We start from the raw sequence: 20,177 nt of genomic DNA, 5'->3' as shown, positions 1-20,177 counted from the left end.
AAAGTATTGAAATGGGACCGCATCTCTTGACACCAGGCCACTGCAAAACAAAACACTTATTTGTGCTTATTCAAATCAAATAGTGTGCAGATCAACACCTGCCTGGTCTGTGAATCTATGTGTGTGTGTGTGTGTGTGTGTTATCTTTTACTTCTATCTTTGTGAGGACCTTGGGCTTGGACTGTGTAGTGGGGACATTTTGTCGTATTTCAGAGTTGTTGTTGTTTTTAGGACTAAGATTGTAGTTAGGGTAAGGGTTGGGGTTAGGCATGTAGTTGTGACGGTTAAAAGTATAATATGTAACTTTTCCACATTAAAATGTTTAAAAACAACTAGAGTTATGTTATATATGTTGTTGAGTTGTGTACTTACATTATCCCAGGTGTTTCTAACAATGTTCAAACCCAGAGAAATCTATTTTTAATCAAGGTAACGGTCCGTTTCATTTGGTCGGCAGTCAGTGGTGTCATATCCCCTTTGCGCATTCATCAGCATTGTGGTTGTCTGCCAGAAGCTGCCATATATCGTCTTTTTATCCAGTTTTAAGCCACATTTTTATGATACACTTTTTAGATCTTGGTCGTTTTTAACTATGTCTTTTAACTGAATGAAGGATTTTAGTCATTGGACATCTGGATCTCTAGCTATCAGAGAAATTTTAATCACCATGTCTGTTTGTTTTGGAGAGTAGGAGACCTTTGACGATAATTTGGCTCCAAGTAAAAACCTCCTGAGAAACAAGCTGAGCAAATATTAGCAGAAGCTCAGCTCGCAGCCCCTCCGGACATCCTGTGTCCGCTGAACAGCGTGGGATAAACACTGATTTTTTTTTTTATCATTTAATCACTGTGTACGTTAACTTTGGAGAGGAGAAGACAGATAATTCGACTTGACGCAGTAAAAACCTCCTGAACGATGAAGGAATCCTAACTGGGAGAAGCTGACTGCAATGGTTGTTGCTTAACAATGAAGACAACAACTCCCATGATCCCACGCTACTTCATAACATCATCAAACACCATCTTTTGTTATTGTTTTGATTGAGAGACCCCTAACAGCAGAAAGTTACATATTATGTGTTTAAGATTGTAGTAATGTATTACGCCAATAAGGGTCCTCAGGTACTTTCAGACAGCAAGTAGTTGCCGTCGCCGAATCGAGTTTTCCAATGTAAACATAATGGCAGCTACTGTCTGACTTGATGATGGTCCTGGCCCAATCACCTCCTCTTACACCTCCTTCCAAAACACACTGGCAATCAGATAATCACTATTTTTAAAGGTCTCCTCCAGACTTGTATTTAGACAGTTTAACATATTTTGTCCACAAAAATATTCAATTACCTTGTTAAAAAGCCTTAAAATGGCATCTCCTGCTTCTCCATCACTAAAAACCCAGAATCTACGAATATGCAAATATTGTGCAGGTGTTGCTGTTTCATGTATTGTTGATACAAATTCATCATCACGGTTCATTTAATTTCTCTTTACCCTTAATACAGCATGTAAAAACATGTAAATGGTATCGATGTCACTGTAAAATGTGCAGACATGGTTACAAGAGTGCAAGAGTAGGTTGGAGTGAAAAGACTGCTGGAATAAATATTGTTTGTACAATGTAATGAATAATTTTATGTACAATACATACAGCCAGCTAAAGGTTACCTTTAACAATAAATTGATATTATATACATGTTATTGCATGTATTTTAAACTGTATATGATATATAAATATAGTAAATGATTCCAGTGTTATTGCACAGTTGTTTCTAGACCTCACATGTCAGATTTATGCTCACGAGTGTGATGTTTCCTGTGGACAGTAAATTTGTTTGGTTCAACTTACAGCACATATATTGTTTATACAGTAAAATGGATGAGCTTCCTAACATGCAAAAACGCCACAGACCTGCTCCCACCTGTCTGTCTAATGTGCTCACATACATGTTAGTATACATTCAAACCAGAAAGGAAGATCACACACAACAGATACTTTCAAGGCGGGTTTAATTAAAAAAATCTTGCAACATATTAGATTAATTGTTATTTCCAGGATGTTTTTGTTAATATTAATATAATAATATATTATAGTAATAATATATCTTGTCACATAGAAATATCATGCTGCTCAGGTTCATATTAGATTGTTTAAAGCATTTTTATTCATCAAAAATGACTTGTGTGTGCTGGTTAAAATAAAATTCAAAATATATGATATATCATGTGCTTTTAATCATGGCAGTGTCAAAGTTCACATCACATTGTTGTGTTTACTGGGATGAATCATGGTGTTCAAAATCTTACTCACAGCAAATATTCTTTCTTGAACTTAACTTCAGAAGACTTCACTTTGAAATAGTTTGTATTGCCTCATGTTTTCTAAAGCATCTTTTGAAATGTCCCTCAAATGTGTGATTTTTTTTTGTCAACAAAAATTGACATTACAGAAACACTTGAGACCAAAATTGATTAATGTCACGCAATTTAGAGGTACAGTACCAGTCAAAAGTTTGGTCCTGATACTGTATTTTAATGTAATAATCATAGCCTGTATATAGAGATGGATGTAGTATCAGATGATGTCACACATTGGTTCACATTGGAGACGCCCAGAAATGTTGCTTACAGTCGGTGCCATCTTTTCCTGAAATGTTGTTGTGTTTTGCACTCAGGGCCACCATAAATGTATGTAGATAAATGCATACATGTAGCAAAATTATCACGTTAGCCCGTAAAGTCAGGTGTAAGCGTTTTCTTTTCCATTTTTGACTTGAAAATGTACAGCACCTGTTCTCATTACCTAGATTAGACTGTTTGATATTCTTGCTGTTTTCATTTGATTATTCTACTACAACTCCTCTACCACCAACTCCACCTTCCACATCGACTCATACAACTGTTCCCACTCCAGAACTGCCAGTTTAATCTTCCTTCCCTTCACCGTAACCAAAATCCTCCTTTTCCTCCCTCTCTGCAACCTCATTCTCTACGTGGGTCAACAAAAATGGCGGCGCCAGCGCTGCAACACAATGACAAGCCACCCCGACTTCTTCACCTACCACATGGTTGCTACAGAGATGATTGGACTCTTGGGGTGCATTGTCTACTGCTGTGGTGTCTACACCAATCTCCCAGAGATGATCTTGGTGAGGGAACATGTTTATGTCATAACCTTTCCTCAACAATTGTTCTACCACTGCCTGACCTGCGTGGAGCGCTATGTGGCTGTTGTTCATCCCATCACTTACCTGGGCTTGAGAAAGAGGGGTGGAGTCAAAATCAGAAGTGTCAGCACTGGGTGTGTTTGGCTTGCTGTGTGTCGGATGGTTGGTTTTATTGGTTCTGAGTTACTCTCCATCACATTTTTCTGCCTCTTAGTTTTCTCTGTAAGTGTCATCTCTCTCTGCAGTCTTTCCGTCCTCTGTACTGTGACACATGCCGGGCAAAGCAGAGGGCACTCTACACTGTTGTGGCAATAATGGGAGTGCTCTTGTTGTGGTTCTTCTGGTTGGCAATGCAGTGGACAGCTCAGAAGTGATGAGCGACAGTGATAAGTGTGTGGTCATAACATCTGCATTCATGCTCTCTGCCTGGCAGTTTGGTACTGCCTCTGCTGTTTCTACACAGGGCAGAAAGACTGCCATGTTTGTGCAATGCTGAATGAGAACTAGGATTTAATTAACATTAACCTAGTAACATGGTTTACATTTGACTTGATTGGATTAGATTAGATGAGATTAGAGTATTAGATTATATCAAAAAATGCTAACAGTAATTTAGATAAGATTACAGCAGGTTTTAGTAGAGTGTATACATTTTTAAAGGAGACATATGCACATTTCCAGGTCTATATCTTTGCATAATTTATAGTTAAAAAAGGGCATGTGCAAAGATCTGACATCAGTTCGATGGGAAAGTAGAGGTAAGAGCATGGAGAACAGGCTTAAACCCTGACTTTTGACTTTCAGGCAGCATTTTAAAATACATTCACATCAAGTTTTGGAACTCTGACCATGTTTAACAAAGACGTTCAACATCATATCATTATAAAAATAACAGAAAATCATAAAAAGCATTATGTGTCTCTTTTAAGAATGGGGATAAAGGAAGATTTACATTTGACAGACTGAATTAAATCTGCAGTTTTGACAGATTCATTTGTGAGTTACATACATTTATGTATATGTTAGGGATGTGCAGAGGGCCCAGTATTTGTATTTGTATCTCTATTTGTTGAGGCAGCAAAATTATTTGTATTTGTATTCGAATAAAAGTGGAAAGAGGCCTAACAATACTGTTTTTGTTTTTATTACGCTTTTAATTTTAGAAAATTAAAGTGCCAGTAACTCCAGGAGTGATATCCAAATTAGGAAATGTGCATCATGTAGCAGGTGGATGTGACTCCCCTCGTTGAGACCTGCTGATAGACGTCACAGCGGAGCAGAGGAGAGAGACTGAGATAGAGATGTAACCGACCTGCATGCTGGTATTTGACTTTTTTGTTTTTCTTGCCAAAAACAAATAATTTTTAAAATATTTCTATGAAACAAATATTCGTAAGAAACCCACTATTTGTGCTTTGCTGAATAACATATTTGTATTCGGGCACACCCCTAGTATATATATTGATATTTTTCTATTTGATCTGTTGCTATAATTGTTCATTTATCCATAGGTTATTTATTTGTCAGTAGGTTAATCAGTGTTTTGTTTGTTTGGTTTTTGTTTTGTCATTGTCAAAGTGTTTTATATGCAAATAAATCATGTTTTAATCTGACCTTAATCTGAGAAATGAGTAGCCTGGGAGCTGCAGACACACAGTAGTAGCAGGGACAAAGGAAGCAACATTGCAACATATGATTGTCTCTCTACATATCTCACACTAAGACTAACACACCCTCTTTATCTCATTTTATCTCTCTATTGTCCTACATAGAAGAATCTCTTTTAAGTCATACAATGAACCAGGAAGTGATCTGTTATGAGGAAAGTTCTCATGGGAACTGTAGTGGAATGCTGCCAAAATAATCAATCAATATTTTAACTTGGTTACAAAGAGGTGCTAAAATTTTGCTGCCAAGAACAGTATTAGATAAGGATTTATCTTATAATAAGGAGGGAAAAACTCATTGACCAATGACAGAAATCCTGAACAGGGATAAATGTTGATATTAAGATAAATAAGGATAGCTCCAAATCTGCTCACTGGTGCATGCATTTGTTTAGAACAGTCAGGGGGCTCTTCACATAGACTGTACAACATTATAGACAATGAGTTTAATAACTTACATGAACGTGAATTATCAGTTTCACTCACACATGGACAACACTAGTGCAAATCTGCAAACTGTAAACACCTTTAAATGTTCAAAATAATCAGATATTATATAATGTTAATCTAGAATATTTATTTCTGACCTGTGTTCCACAAAAGGATCAATAAAATCAATCTTAAGAGATTATGAGAATCAACAACAGTGTATTTATAATTGGAAATTCAAATTCATAAACATGATTTTTCAAAAAATGAAAATGCTCTTGAAAAGCTTCTTGAAATAGTAAATAAAGTGTGCCACCCAGAGGAGGGCAAGGCAAGTTTATTTGTATAGCACATTTAAACAACAAGACAATTCAAAGTGCTTTACATTGAGCATAAAAGGCATTAAAACAGAATATAAAAGCAACACAAGTAAAAAGACATATAAAAACAATTAAAAAGTGTTACATTTGGAAATAAAAAAGAAGCTAAAAGGGAATAAGACAGATAAAACAAGAGAATAAAAGAAACAGTGTAGTGTAAAATATTAACCCTTAATGTAGTTTAATGAAAGGCAAACAGAAAAGTCTTCAGCTGCGATTTAAAAGAACTGAGAGTCGCAGAAGATCTACAGTTTTCTGGGAGTTTGTTCCAGATATGAGGAGCATAAAAACTGAACGCTGCTTCACCATGTTTAGTTTTTACTCTGGGGACAGAAAGCAGACCTGTCCCAGACGACCTGAGAGGTCTAGATGGTTCATAATGTAGCAGCAGATCAGAGATGTATTTTGGCCCTAAACCATGCAGTGCTTTATAAACCAACAGCAATATCTTAAAGTCAATTCTTTGACAGACAGGAAGCCAGTGTAAAGATCTGAGAACTGGAGTGATATGGTCTTAGTGAGGGTGCCAAACTTGCACCCAGAAAAAACAAAGATGCTCATCAGTGAGTGGGGCGCCTGGCATTAAGCTCGCCTAGAGCAGCAAACATGCTACTGCTGGCCCTGGCATGAAATGATCATGTTGAACTGTTGCTGTTGTTGTTACTTCCAGTTACACACTCATGACCTTCACGAGGTGTAGCGAGAAGTCTGCTGGCAGCCCATATGTCACGCCTTGATTTTTAAGCTGGAAAGGAAAATGACACAGCGATGATGAGATATGATCACTGCTTTCTCTGGAATTATTGTTCCGTGTAAAGTGGAAGAATGGCATTTGAGAAGGTTGACTAAACCCAGCTTGTGCTAAAAACTATTCTGCGCTCAATGAAAGCATTGTCAACAGTTTGTAGACAGTTGATTCTCAAGTTAGGCCTGTGACAATGTATTGGGTTTAATACATGCTTTATGTCAATAATATATTGGGGAATAGCAAATAAAATATATTGTGTAAGTATTTTGTAGGGCTGCCCCATAATAGTTGACCAAGTTTTCATTGGTTGGTTAGTCGCAGAGGGGGAAAAAACCCTTCTTTCTCAGCCCTGGAACTCCACCATTTTCGGATACCCCCCAAAACATATATTTAAATAATTAAATTAATAGCATAAATGTGCAATGACTAGTCAACTGATGGCTTTAACTAATGACCACTAGTCAACTATGAAAGTTTTTGACCAGGGGCAGCCCTAATTCCCGGTCACAGTAATATTTGAACAGTTTGAATAATTTTTTCTGCTAGAAAGTGAGTAGCTTCTAACCCTGTACCACATATGGTACAGATTGTGGACACTTTGATGTAGGCAGCATCATTTAAACAGTCTGATCAGTCTGTAATATGAAAGTAGATATGAGCCAGAATTGTATAAATGAGTGCACCTGTTTTGTTTATATTTAATTTTTAATTGCATTCTTCAGACTGCATTTTAAAACTTCAGACTGTTTTTTGCTGCCACAATTTAAATGTAGTGTGGGGAAAGGTCTGTTGATACAATAATACTACAAATAATGCTATTACACTATTAGACGTAGTAGTAGTCATAGTCGTAGTTGTGCTAGCTGTAGCAGTGGAATACTAGGAGCAGTTTCAATACCAGTAGTGGTAGTTATGGTAACAGCATCTCCATCTCCCCTTCATTTTTAAACTGTAACCCAGATTCACCTGCTCCTCCTTTGGCCAATAAAACAGAGTTGTTCACCAAAAGTGAAATTGTTTAACAAACAGAAATGAAATGATATCTCACCCCTAGTCATGGTCTTGCCATACCATTGGTCTAACAGCCCATTAGTCCAAAATCCCAAACCCCCCCTCCGTGCCAAGTTCACCCACAACACAATGCACTTCCCTAGCCTTCCGCTATCAAAATCTGACAAAAAAAAACCCTTCATTTCTCAGGATCGAGGGACAAATAATCAAAACTGATGGCCTTAACATTAACCTATTGTAATGTTGAGTTATCAAGGACACTTTTGTGTTTTTGTGCTCAGAAATGTTAAAGATATCTTTAAAAGAAAACCATAACACAGTGACAGTGAGGGAAATAGTTCTGGGTGGGTCCTCCGGTCAGTCCTGGCTGTCTGCTTCTTAAAACAGGTTGACTACAACTTCTACAATGTGTCTCTGAGTGATGAAGTGCAGTCACCTGATGCTGTAATAGAATTTCTGATTAAATAAGAAGAGACTTACCTGTTGTATGATGTTGTTTATGTATTCCTCGGACAGCGGAAACAAAGAAGAAACCCTCACTGTCAGACCTACGACATCTAGAGGCACAGTGAATCAACATTACAATGGAGGTCAGATAGTTCAATAGTTTATGTTATTAACAGAGCTGTCACTTAAAAAAATCAAGTTTGAATGACTGACAACTAATACGTAATTCATTCAAATTACATTGAACGCAAGTAACGTTGGTCCGTTGTTTTGTTTTTTTTTTAAAATATCTGTCATCTGAACATAACTTGCACAGAAAACCTGCACACCAAGCCAAATGTTCATTTGTCTTTTTGTCTAGAAAATAAAATGGAACCTTAATACAGCAATGGTTTTGTCAGTCTTGATGTCAAATATGGTTTACAGTTTCAAGTTCAGGGAAAACAACACAGTGACTGGTGTTGTTTTTGTCGTTGTTGAGGTTGTTTTTTTTTTTCATCAGCTTTTTTCTAAAATCAGTTTTTACTTCTTGTTCCTACTTATAGATATCACCATCCCACTGCTGACAACACTGTAATCAATGGTCAGGTGGCAGAAACTGTGGAGTATTATTACTTGTAGTACTTGTTGAATTTGACCTCCAACAGTAACGACAACATGGTCTTTAAGAAACCCCAGATTTTCTGTTGGCTGTTTCATGTTACTGAATTGGTTCTGACATTTTCTTTCCTTTGTTGGTGTTCGTCTCTTACTGTCAAACAGAAAAAACATTCTGAATAGGGTGTTAAGTGTTTGCAGCAAAAGAAAGTCTGTCTGTCCGGCTTAAAGAAAGCATAGTCCATTCAATGTGACAGCTCCCATCTTACTGTACCTTCTGCTTCTCATTAGCATAAAAACTAACAGATACAACAACTCTTTCTTCCCGTCTCTCTCTCTCAACTTTGTGAGGAAAAGGTGTAGTGTGACTGCAGCATGAAACATGTTTTTCATACTTACAAGTGGGAGGACTTTGGGCACTTGTTGTTGTCATTGGTGTTGTTGTAGAGGTAACAGTCGTAATTTGCGTGGGTGTGACAGCTGGTGTTGTGATCGTGGTTTGTGGTGTTGTTGGAGGAGTGGTCGTTGTAGTTCTTGTAGTGCTGGTTGTTGAGGTTAGTTGTGTAGTTGTAGAGGGACTAGTTGTTGTACTTTGTGTGGTTGTGGTTGGTGTAGTTGTTACTGTAGCTGTCGAATGAGTAGATGCAGTTGTTAGTTGTCGAGACAGCAAACAAAAGTGAAATTAAATATAGCTTTAACTTTATCAATCCAGGAAATCTGTAATGGAATTTAAAACTTTGACAAACACGGAAGGGCACAACTCACCGTTTCCATTGCTCACAATGATGCATCATAGTTCTTAGTAATACTTGTTTTCATTGGTGAAATTATCTGTTCAGCACAGCTCACTAGTTTTTAACGTTAGCAGTGTTTACGTTAGCAAAGAGAACAACAATTTCTTAGCTTATGGATAGATTAACAAGACATTCCATAGATGTTGGGTGTATACGCTTTGAATTCAGCCACATCATTACATATTTTTGTTTTTGTTTTTTTAAACCTTTTAACCATTTTGATTAGAAAAGTGACTACTCTAGTTATTACACCATATGGGGTGCTGAAATTGAGTGAAGGAGATTACATACCAGGTCCAAACTTTAAGCGCGTCCAAATTCCTCCTTTTTAAAAAATCTGTCATCTGAACATAACTTGCTAAGCACACAAAATCTGTACACCAAGGTTTTCTGTGCATAGGGTTTCGGTTTTATTTTCTAGCCAAAAATAAAATGGAACCCTCATGCAGTAATGATTCTGTCACTCTTGATATCAAATATGATATACAGTGTCAAGTTCAGGGAGAGCAATGCAGTGACTGGTGTTTTTGTCGTTTTTACCTCTTGTTCCTACTTATAGACGTCACATAGTGTGATTGTGGCATGAAACATCTCATACATCTGTCATACTTACAAATTGTAGGACTTTGGGTACTTGTTGTTGCCATTGGTGTTGTTGTAGAGGTAACAGTCGTACTTTGCGTGGGTGTGACAGCTGGTGTTGTGACCGTGGTTTCTGGTGTTGTTGGAGGAGTGGTTGTTGTAGTTGTTGTAGTGCTGGTTGTTGAGGTTAGTTGTGTCGTTGTAGAGGGAACAGTTGTTGTACTTCGTGTGGTTGTGGTTGGTGTAGTTGTTACTGTAGCTGTTGAATGAGTGGATGCAGTTGTGTTATTTGTCAAGTCTGTAAACAAAAGTGAACATTAAAGATTGATTATCCATTAGCTTTATCAATCCAAGAAAACAGTAATGGAAATGAAAACTCTGACAAACACAGAAGGGCTCTGCTCACCGTTTCCAATGCTCACAATGACGCATCGTAGTTCTAAGTGATACTTGTTTTTAACATTAGCAGTGTTTATGTTAGCAAAGAGAACAACCATTTCACAGTTTATGGATAGATTAACAGGACATTCCATAGATGTTGGACCTGTACACTTTAAATTCAGCCACATCATTACATATTTTCAGTACGTCCAAATTCCTCTTTTTAAAAAAATATCTGTCATCTGAACAAAATTGCTATGCACAGAAAACCTGCACACCTAGGCAAATTACATTTTTTTGTCTAGAAAATAAAATGGAACCCTCATGCAGTGATGATTCTGTCACTCTTGATATCAAATATGATATACAGTGTCAAGTTCAGGAAGAACAATGCAGCGACCGGTGTTTTTGTCGTTTTTACCTCTTGTTCCTACTTATAGATGTCACATTGTGTGATCGCAGCATGAAACATCACATCCATTTGTCATACTTACAAATCGTAGGACTTTGGGTACTTGTTGTTGCTGTTGGTGTTGTTGTAGAGGCAACAGTTGTAATTTGCGTGGGTGTGACAGTTGGTGTTGTGATCGTGGTTTCTGGTGTCGTTGGACCAGCGGTCGTTGTAGCTGTTGTAGTGCTGGTTGTTGAGGTTAATTGTGTAGTAGTGGAGGGAATGGTTGTTGTACTTCGTGTGGTTGTGGCTGATGTAGTTGTTACTGTAGCTGTTGAATGAATGGATGCAGTTGTGTTAGTTGTCAGGTCCATAAACAAAAATGAAAATTAAAGATAGATTGTACATTAGCTTTATCAGGAAATCAGTAATGGAATTTAAAACATGAAAAAACAGGGAAGAGCTCTACTCACCATTTCCAACGGTCACAATGACACATCTAAACTCCGAGTGATATTTGGTTGAACTGTGGAGATAAATCAATACTGTAGCTTATTTACAAAATGATGTTGCAAATTATTTTTAAATATTTTAATGGACAGTTTTTTGTTCAAGAGAGAAATGTAATGCAGATGTAAGTGTCCAAACATACAGTGCTCAACAGTTAATTTTATTTATGGTTGCTATTGCAGATGGGACAAAACTTGCTATCGCAAACATTCTTCCATTATAAAGGAATAGTTTGACATTTTGTGAAATATGCTTTCTTTCTGAGTGTTAGATGAGGAGACTGATATCACTCAAATGAATTTATTTTTTACACATTAATTTTTGTACCAATTAAACAAGATCTAATGTGTTGATTCATGAGCATTAGAAGTTTTTTACCTTTAGACAGAGCCAGGCTAGCTGGTTCCCATCAGTTTTTAGTCATTATGCTGAGCTAAACTAATTTCCTGGCTGTAGCTTCATATTTTCTGTACAGACATAACAGTGGTATCAATCTTCACAAAATGTGAAATTATTCCTTTAAAGTTCAATATCCGAGACAACACAGAAGTAATGTTATGAGTGAATTTTGAAGGAAAAAGTAAAAATTATAGCAGATAATGCTAGTCTCTCAACTGATAACATTCCCCAAAACACCTTTCTTTTATAATATCTGAATGTATGCATTAATAACCTGAAATGTATTTTGTAAGCAACACAGTTTAGTTTTTAATTAAGGTACTTCTACAGTTATTCCATATACTTTTCTAAAGGATAATGTTCATGGGACTGACTTCAACTCTGCCTGGACGACAAAACAGACAGGGTGGCTTTCTCCATTTTCACTCTCAGACGGTGTCCATCTCAGGCTGAACTGTCCTGTTCCCAATGTAGTCTCATTTATGTTGTACGGCCCGCTGAACAGCAGCTCAGAGATCCTGTAACAAAGAAAAGAGGAAAAAAGGCTTGTCAAGTTAAATACGCATTTCCAAATCCTCCCCACCCACAAATGGAGTAAAGTTGTTTTCCGTGATCGCATGATTGCCGCTTTGGCATCTAACTCGGCTTTCTCTTTAATTTTGTTTCCTTTATGACAGTCGAGTCAAATGAGCTAACCATTATTAACCTTTAAAACTCTGCACTTGTGAAACTAATTCTAATTGGTGCAAAGTCAGCAGGTGCTTACACACAATGTACTGTAGGAAGTATTTCATCTTTTCTTTTGGCTTTGAATGCATACTGTTGTTTCTAATTAACCTACTGTCTGTAAGGCAAGGCGATGCAAGTTTATTTGTATAGCACATTTAACAACAAGTTCACAGTGTTTCACATAAAACATTAAAAGTATTAAGACAAAGTGCAAAAGCAACACATAAAGCAACATTTAAATACAATTAAAAATAGTAAGTAAAGAGTTGGGAGAATCCAAAATAAAAATAAGCTTATATAGCATAAGATAGGTCAAATATGAGAATTAAAGTTACAGTGCAGTGCAGGCAAACAGGAAGCCAGTGTAAAGACCTCAGAACTGCAGTGATGTGATCCACTTTCTTAGTCTTAGTGAGGACTCGAGCAGCAGTGTTCTAAATCAGCTGCAGTGGTCTGATTGATTTTTTGACACCTGTAAAGACTTTCTTATAGTGGTTGAGTCTACTGAAGATAAACGCATGGACAAGTTATTCCACTTTTAGTCGTTCTTTCTTGGCTCCAAAAACAATTACTTCAGTTTTGTCTTTGTCTAATTGAAGAAAATTCTGGTACAGCCAATCGTTGATTTGTTCAATGCACTTACTCAGTGCTTGTGTGGGATTATATTCCCCTGGTGATATGGTTATGTAAATTTGTGTGTCGTCTGCATAATTATGGTAACGTATTTTGTTGTTTTCCATAATCTGAGCCAATGGGAGCATGTAGATGTTAAACAGAAGAGGCCCCAGAATGGAGCCTTGGGGAACTCTGTATGTCATTTTTGTCCTCTCAGATGTGTAATTACCTATAGGCACAAAGTAGCTCCTGCTTTTTAAGTAAAAATTCACACCGGTTTGGTACTGTGCCAGAAAGTCCCACCCAGTTTTCCCATCTAGTAATATGTTTTTGTCGACAGTGTTGAATGCAGCACTGAGATCTAGTAATACTAAGACTGAAATTCTGTCTCAGTGCTGTGATGTGGTTAAAATCCAGACATCCTAACATCACTATACAACTGGTACTGTTGCACTCTTGTCAAACCAGCCTTGTGTATTGGCACTGGGGTTACACAGCACAACAGATCAGATTCCTTGTGCATCTAATGTGGATAACTACTTCTTGTCTAATCAGAGAGTGTTCCACAGGAGATCAATTGCCTGTCGTATTTTGATATCTAAATCCTTTTAAAAGTGGTCTCTTTTGACTTACGTGGAGTTATTTGCTTCTGCATTGATTCTGATTTCCAGGGTCTGATTGACAGAGGTGTACAGTTGAGCTCTGTTGGCTGGGGTTGGAGGCAGGAACTTGGGCAGGTAGAGCCCCTCTGTGCAGGATGGCACCACAGGATCCACTGGAACAATAAAGAAAAGGTTGGTCTGTCCATAAGTCAATCTACCATTTTGGTCTGGACTACAATATCTTGGCAACTGTTGGATGGATTGCCATAAAATGTTGTTGGCCCCCAGAAGATGAATCCTAATAACTGCTGATCCCATTGTGTTGCCTCTAGTGCTACAAGCATGCACATTTTCAGACAGTCTCTCCTGGACGGAAACAGTTGTTTAAAGAACTAAAAAACAGCGCTTGAGAGAGAAGTTGAATCCTGACTCCTTTCTCACGTCCCAAGAGCAGGCCAACCATGGCGTGAAGTGGGTGTGAATATTGGATTGTCAGATTTGGAAAACTACAGAAATTGTCAAAGCCCTCCAGTTTTGCAGGTATTTGTTCATAAACTAAAATATTGGACAAAATGAAATTTTGGCCTGATGATGGGGTTATATATAAATGTCTGTAGCAAAATTCTTGACAATCCATCCAATAATTGTTGAGACATTTCACACCACAAATGTCAACCTCATGGTGGCGCTAAAAGAAAAGTCAGGGAATCACGAAAGTCATTAGGATTCATTTTCTGGAAACCATGAACATTTGTACAGTAAGTAGTTATTGAGATATTTCAGTCTGAACCAAAGAGGTGGACCTACCGACCAATAGACAAACATTGCCATCCATAGTGCCAACTAACATAGATATGCACTCCAAAACAAATGTTTTCACTCAGTCAAGATCAGCTATAAATCCAGGCTATCAAAACATCAAATCTTACCCTTTAATGCAAACTGGACAGGTATTTTGCTGATAGCATTGCTGGTAGTTTTCACCTCCTGTGAACCATTGGTTTGAATCAGGTTGATCGTCTCTCTGGGAAAGTCCTCCATCACCAGCTGCACGACGTACGCACCTTCATTACTGCTATTGGTGGGGCTGAATGACAGAGTACAAGACTGCAAAAGAATAAACCAGAGTCAGAGAAAATTAGAGACAAGCTCAAAACCACTAGTTCAGTTCATGTAATAACATTCAGGCTATAAAGCTATTTTAACACCAGTCAAAATTATGATCAGCTTTCGTTTTTTTACTTGTTTTCATAGTTTGGAAAACTGGAACAATGTGGTCTCCACACAACAAGGCTGTTCACCATTGATATAATGGTGTTTTCCTAAATTGTATTCTCACTTGAAAACCACGATAAATATCTGTTTTTTGGACTGACTTTACTTATTTGCCCCAAATATGTTGACTTGGATTATAATGGTGTCATCTTCAAGCGCTAGTGTCTGTTTCATCAGTATCTGCCCAGTTTGTTATAAAACATGAGATTAATTTACATAAGAGTTAATGTAGACAATGGCTACTCACTGATGAGAGGTTGAGAACAGACGGTGGTGTGCAGGGGTTACACTCTTGTAATGTGTCATTTCCATATCTGCATCTAACGTCGTCTCCATCAGGGTCGAACGCCAAAAGGTTGAAATCTCTCAGACAGTTTGAAGGAACTCTGAGAGTGTGTGTGTGTGTGACAGAGAGAGAGAGAGAATTTTTTAAAATGCCTTTTATAATATTGTATTTAATATTATTGTTGATATTTACATGTTATTGTGTAAATATTAATCATCCGTCGATGTTTACAATTTTTTGTACTGCTTTGGCAATATAGGTTTCTGATCTGTCATGCCAATAAAGCTTATTTGAATTTGAATTTGAATTTGAATTTGAATTTGAGAGAGAGACTGTTTAGCATTGTGCATGAGTTTCCATGTAAGGCATTTTTCAGGCAGCCAACCTGTGCCAAAATACATGTCAGACCTGTTTTTAATGAGATAAAGGTCAACTGTCAGTCTAGTGAATGACATTCTAATTGAATTCTATGGAACCTTAATTACTTTTTCTTAAATGTTTTTCTCCAGGAAACTACCATGCACCTTTTTGAATTTAGGCTTGAACTTAAACACAAGTCAACAGATTTCCCCTTTAAAAGGTGTTTGCCCATAAAGCTGTCATTTTTAATACCTTCTTTTGTGCATAACAAGTTTCAATCTCGGGGATAAAATAAAAAACCCTACGAAGTTCACCCTATGACATAAACTATAGCAAAGAATGCTGGAGGTGATACTTGAGCTGCAGAAGACATTAGCACACATTTTTATATTGTGAAATTGGTATCTTTATAGATATATCTTTTTGTTTTTGAATGTTTTTTTAATTAATGCAGCATTTACACATATTATTTAATCAAATGAAAAATCCAATAATGCATTTAAAGTTCTGTTCATTGATTTGCAACACCCAGAGATACTAAAGGATAGCTACCACAGTATAAACATCTCTGAGGGATGACAAATTTATATTGTTTGATGGAATAAACAGCTGTTTTCAAATGAAAACACAAACACCATCAATCTGACCTAATTGCTTACCAGGCTATGTAAGTTACTGAAGTGCTAAATATATTTTGATAGCAAAATCTGACCCAGTAAAATTGTTTAAATACATACAGTAATTAATAAAGAAAAACAGTGGGTAGGCTTACCTCGCAACAGGCAGTATGGTAGTCTGTGGTGATGTGTTGGCTTGGCCGGTGTCTGACCGGTTCCTCAGTTCCACCAGAGTCACAGCTCTCCAATTTACAATGTTATTTTTAGTATTGTCTATCCAGTTGCCACCCGCCAACCTTTGGTGGAATTTCATGGAAAAATCTGTTATTATTTTGCTGCACAGAACCTGCATCCATGTGTAAATAAATAATTGGCTTTCCAGGAGGCACCAGCACTTCAACACTGACCTTTGGCATGAAAAAAAAAAATCCAAACCACCTCCACCAAAGTGTGGAGGTGGTTTGGATTCCAGGTAGAGGTGGCCTTCAGTGACAATTCGAAAATGACAATGAACGGATGGATGGACTTGACCAATTTAATTTTTTACAAAGAACACTCACACCAGCTGAAACGGAGCGTTGCTGGGAACCAGCCGAGTTGAGATTCCCTCTTTCTGACACCATGCACCGCTCTCCTCGTCGATGTTGCCCGTCACTGAGCTCGCACTTCCACAATTCCCGCTGAGGCACGTCCACGTTCCATTTGTGCAAGAATGGAAGTTCGACTTATAGCGAACTACCACCTGTAATATTATAATGAAGAGATGTTATGGCATTAATGACAACAGCCATGATACAAAAGGGATGTTAACTTGGGAAAAGATGATACTTTGAGGACATTTATCTGTGAACCTGCTGATATACAAAAGTATCTTAATAAAATTATCTATCTTGTTTCTTGAGATAACAGGATAAAAACAACAAGAACCTCATGGAAAGATGTTTTCCAAAAGTCTGTGAATCAATTTTTGGAGGAAAAAAAAGCCTAATTTGAATCCTTTATTGTACACTATATTTTTGAATAATTAAATCATTACCCAAATCCCAGAAATACTGTAATTAATCTATATTTTCTGTTTTTATTCCTTAAAGGTCAGACTTATTTACAGGACACTGTCACAAGTTTATGTGCTGTCAAATTTCTTCTTATTGCATTAACAAAGGTGAATAACTTGGATTAGAAAGAAAATGTACGAACCGTGACAGATCCATCTGCATGAGTGTTTTTTGGGTAGTAAGTCATCACTGTCCCATAAAAATGACTGGCCTGGGAGCTGCAGACCAGCAGCAGCAGTAGCAGCAGAGGCTGCGACATGGCGAATGTAATCACTTCACTACAGAAAGACAATAAATTAATACCAATACTAATCCATGTACTTCCAAAGACAGCCTCTTTTCACTCTCTCACTCCCTTTTTCTATTTGTCTGTCACCCACATGGAAGAACGAAGCAAACAATACACAAGGAAACTGTCTGGTATGAGGAAATGTCTCGTGTCCTGGTTACAAGTTTATGATTAAACTTTATGAAAATGTGAATAGAAGATTGAAATCTACCATCTCGGCCACTTTACACCTTCTTTTTCATTAATTATGAAGTATTTGTATGTTGTATTTCTACTGCCTGCTACAACTTTCTGTTCAGATGTTTTCTTTAATGTCCTCTTGTGAGTCTTGATAAGCTCACAACATCAATGGCTCCAAAAAACCATCTCTCTGATGACTGGAAAGTGAATTTCAGTCTGACTGCCCCATTGGTGAATTGGGAGCTGTTGATATTGAGCGCATATTAAAGGATATCACTGGTAGTTTTCTACACTTGAATACTACATTTCCCCAGGTTTGCTGTATGTCAGTTAGTTTGTGATAATTTGGCTAAACACATATTTGGTAAAGGAAAATATAAGCATAATATCATCTGAAATATTAAAGGTATATAGACATAGCCCCCTCTATTTGACAAGGCCTCAAGATCAGATAAAAAATGCAGGCACATTTTAGTTTTTATGTGCTTTAGAGGCTAATTACCACTCACCTTGGGCCCTTGATTAGATTTGATGTTAAAGCTTAAATTGTCTTAAACATCAGAGGCTTCTGCCTGTTATTACTATGAGGAAAATCATTTCATTGGTAGCTGGACTGACGCCAAAACTTGAAAGAAACAGTCAAATTTGTGTTCCAACAATGAACGATGAACCGTGTGATGTCTGAAAAGACTCAACACCTGAGTAGACACTTGTCTGAAAATATTTACCGTCAAAAATCTGATAGGGTGGACGGACCAGTTCTTAGCGTGTGCTCAAATGAAAAATACCACTGTGTTTAAAAATGCAAGAGTTGACGTGATAAACTCAATCCAGAAAATCCAGTGTCAGGAATGTATATACTGTACGTGGGTATGTATGGGGACTTTCGGAGGTTAGTTATGTATAACTAAAGCTACGTCTGTTAGACACAGTACTTCTGCACATACACAACTTTTCTATTTTTACGACCCACAAGTCAGATCATGTATAGCCTAAGTATTGTAATGTTTATAATATTTATATATATATAATATAATATATAGATAGATTTAATTCCATTAACTTGACTTTTTATTTTGTTGTGTTTATTATGGTACTCCCAGGTCTGTTTCCTGCACTGCTGTAACATGCAAATATTCTCTCTGGAGTTTAATAAAGTTTTATCTAACACACACACATGCAGTCTCTCTCTCTCGTCTTCTCCTATAGACTTGCTCACCCCCCACCAAACACACACATATATATATATATATATATTTATTTACCACCCATGATTTATGTGCAGTACACTTATTTATATATTTACCACTTATGTGCAATAACGCAGCTGCACACCAACTAATATGCAATATAATGTATATTTGTGTATGTTGTGATTTGACAAACGACAAACAACAAATACACAGTACAATATTTTCTTTTTTTCCTCCTCAGCAGAAACCTGTTTTTCAAACAGAAGTCACAACTCTTCACTCATGAAAGCTGTGTTTTACATCCGCTGACTTTTATATTTTATGTCTTTAAGAGCTGGTGTTCAGTATATGTACAACTTAGTTTGGAGCCAGTCGTGGTCCAGTATGAAATTTACACAAGTGTGATGTGGAAACTTGAAGCCTCCAGCACACATTGACTGGACTTCTCAGTAAAGTAGGAGACATCTTGTGTGAAACAGTTCAACTTTAGAAATGAACAATATTTATATATTCATAGATTTTGGATTCTTTTCAGTGAGGCAGAATTAGTAGACTAGTAATTTTGAGAGTTTAACAAGGTTAAAAAAAACATTCATGTAAAAACCACACAAATTATTAGTCCAAGCAGAGTATTTTTTATACGTCCTAGAGTATGTCTGGAGGGAATCTTCAATTTTTCTTTGAAGACATTATTTTTGCAGTTGAGTTTATAGTGAGATTACGCATCCTTTAAAAGAAGAAACAACACCTTTTATTACAAGCAATAAATGTTACTTTGCTCAATTAAATTCACTCAGTTAACAACACAATACAGGAAAAAAAATAAAATTAAAAAAATATACATTATGATACTAGAATAATACTAATAATAGAGCAATAAAAGTATAATGCAGTATACACAGTATACGTATTGATGGTAGTTCTATAATATATAGGGGCAGCGTAATTTGATAAGGCACGATGGCAGTCTGCTGCATGCTGAAGGAATCATGTCACATGTGATAAAGAAAAGAAAGAATAACAACTGTCACGGTGTGTATCAGGCAGCAGGGGAAGGACCTGCATGCAGACTATAGAGGCAGACATGGACAGTTCAGTGAGTTTATTGTCAAAAGTGAAGATACAAAAGCTCACAGGCTTGAATGGCAAGTCCAAACAGTCCAAACAGTCTAAACAGCAGTAGTATTAAATCCACAGAGGTGCAGGGACGAGATACAGAAAAGTCCAGATAGGCAGGCAAGCAAGCAGGTGCTGATATTGTACAGGTCCACGTAACCAAAAACAGAAGCTTGAAAGCACTGCCAAAAAGCAACATGACATTGATAACGATCTGACAAGGGAACAAAGGATCTGGGCCGGTACTTGAAGTAAGTGGTTGACGAAGGAATGAGTTGCAGGTGAAGAGTGGGCGGAGTAGGTCAGGTAACTGCAGGACTGATGAGTGAAGTGGGAACAGGTGTGTCGATGGGGAAAGGAG

General features: G+C 37.2%; 1 protein-coding gene and 1 long non-coding RNA gene across 2 annotated transcripts; both read right to left on the bottom strand.

Annotated features, from left to right (window-relative positions):
- Window positions 1-5,423: 5,423 nt before the first annotated feature.
- Window positions 5,424-9,113, bottom strand: LOC137174659 (uncharacterized). Its single transcript, XR_010925433.1, has 3 exons — window positions 8,842-9,113; window positions 7,879-7,955; window positions 5,424-6,384 (listed from the first exon to the last, which is right to left on the bottom strand). It is a non-coding gene; the product is annotated as an uncharacterized lncRNA (long non-coding RNA).
- Window positions 9,114-9,845: 732 nt separating this feature from the next.
- Window positions 9,846-17,329, bottom strand: LOC137175186 (uncharacterized). Its single transcript, XM_067580892.1, has 10 exons — window positions 17,181-17,329; window positions 16,544-16,725; window positions 16,139-16,279; window positions 14,968-15,106; window positions 14,375-14,552; window positions 13,477-13,618; window positions 11,874-12,017; window positions 11,060-11,116; window positions 10,694-10,921; window positions 9,846-10,077 (listed from the first exon to the last, which is right to left on the bottom strand). Exons 1-10 carry the CDS (start codon window positions 17,295-17,297, stop codon window positions 9,846-9,848), a joined length of 1,560 nt encoding a protein of 519 aa, XP_067436993.1. The 5' UTR covers window positions 17,298-17,329.
- Between the last annotated feature and the right edge of the window lie 2,848 nt (window positions 17,330-20,177).

The sequence above is a fragment of the Thunnus thynnus genome, chromosome 22 (assembly GCF_963924715.1).
Source record: "Thunnus thynnus chromosome 22, fThuThy2.1, whole genome shotgun sequence".
NCBI classification, from domain to species: Eukaryota; Metazoa; Chordata; class Actinopteri; order Scombriformes; family Scombridae; genus Thunnus; species Thunnus thynnus.
This window is presented reverse-complemented; position numbering and strand designations above follow the sequence as displayed.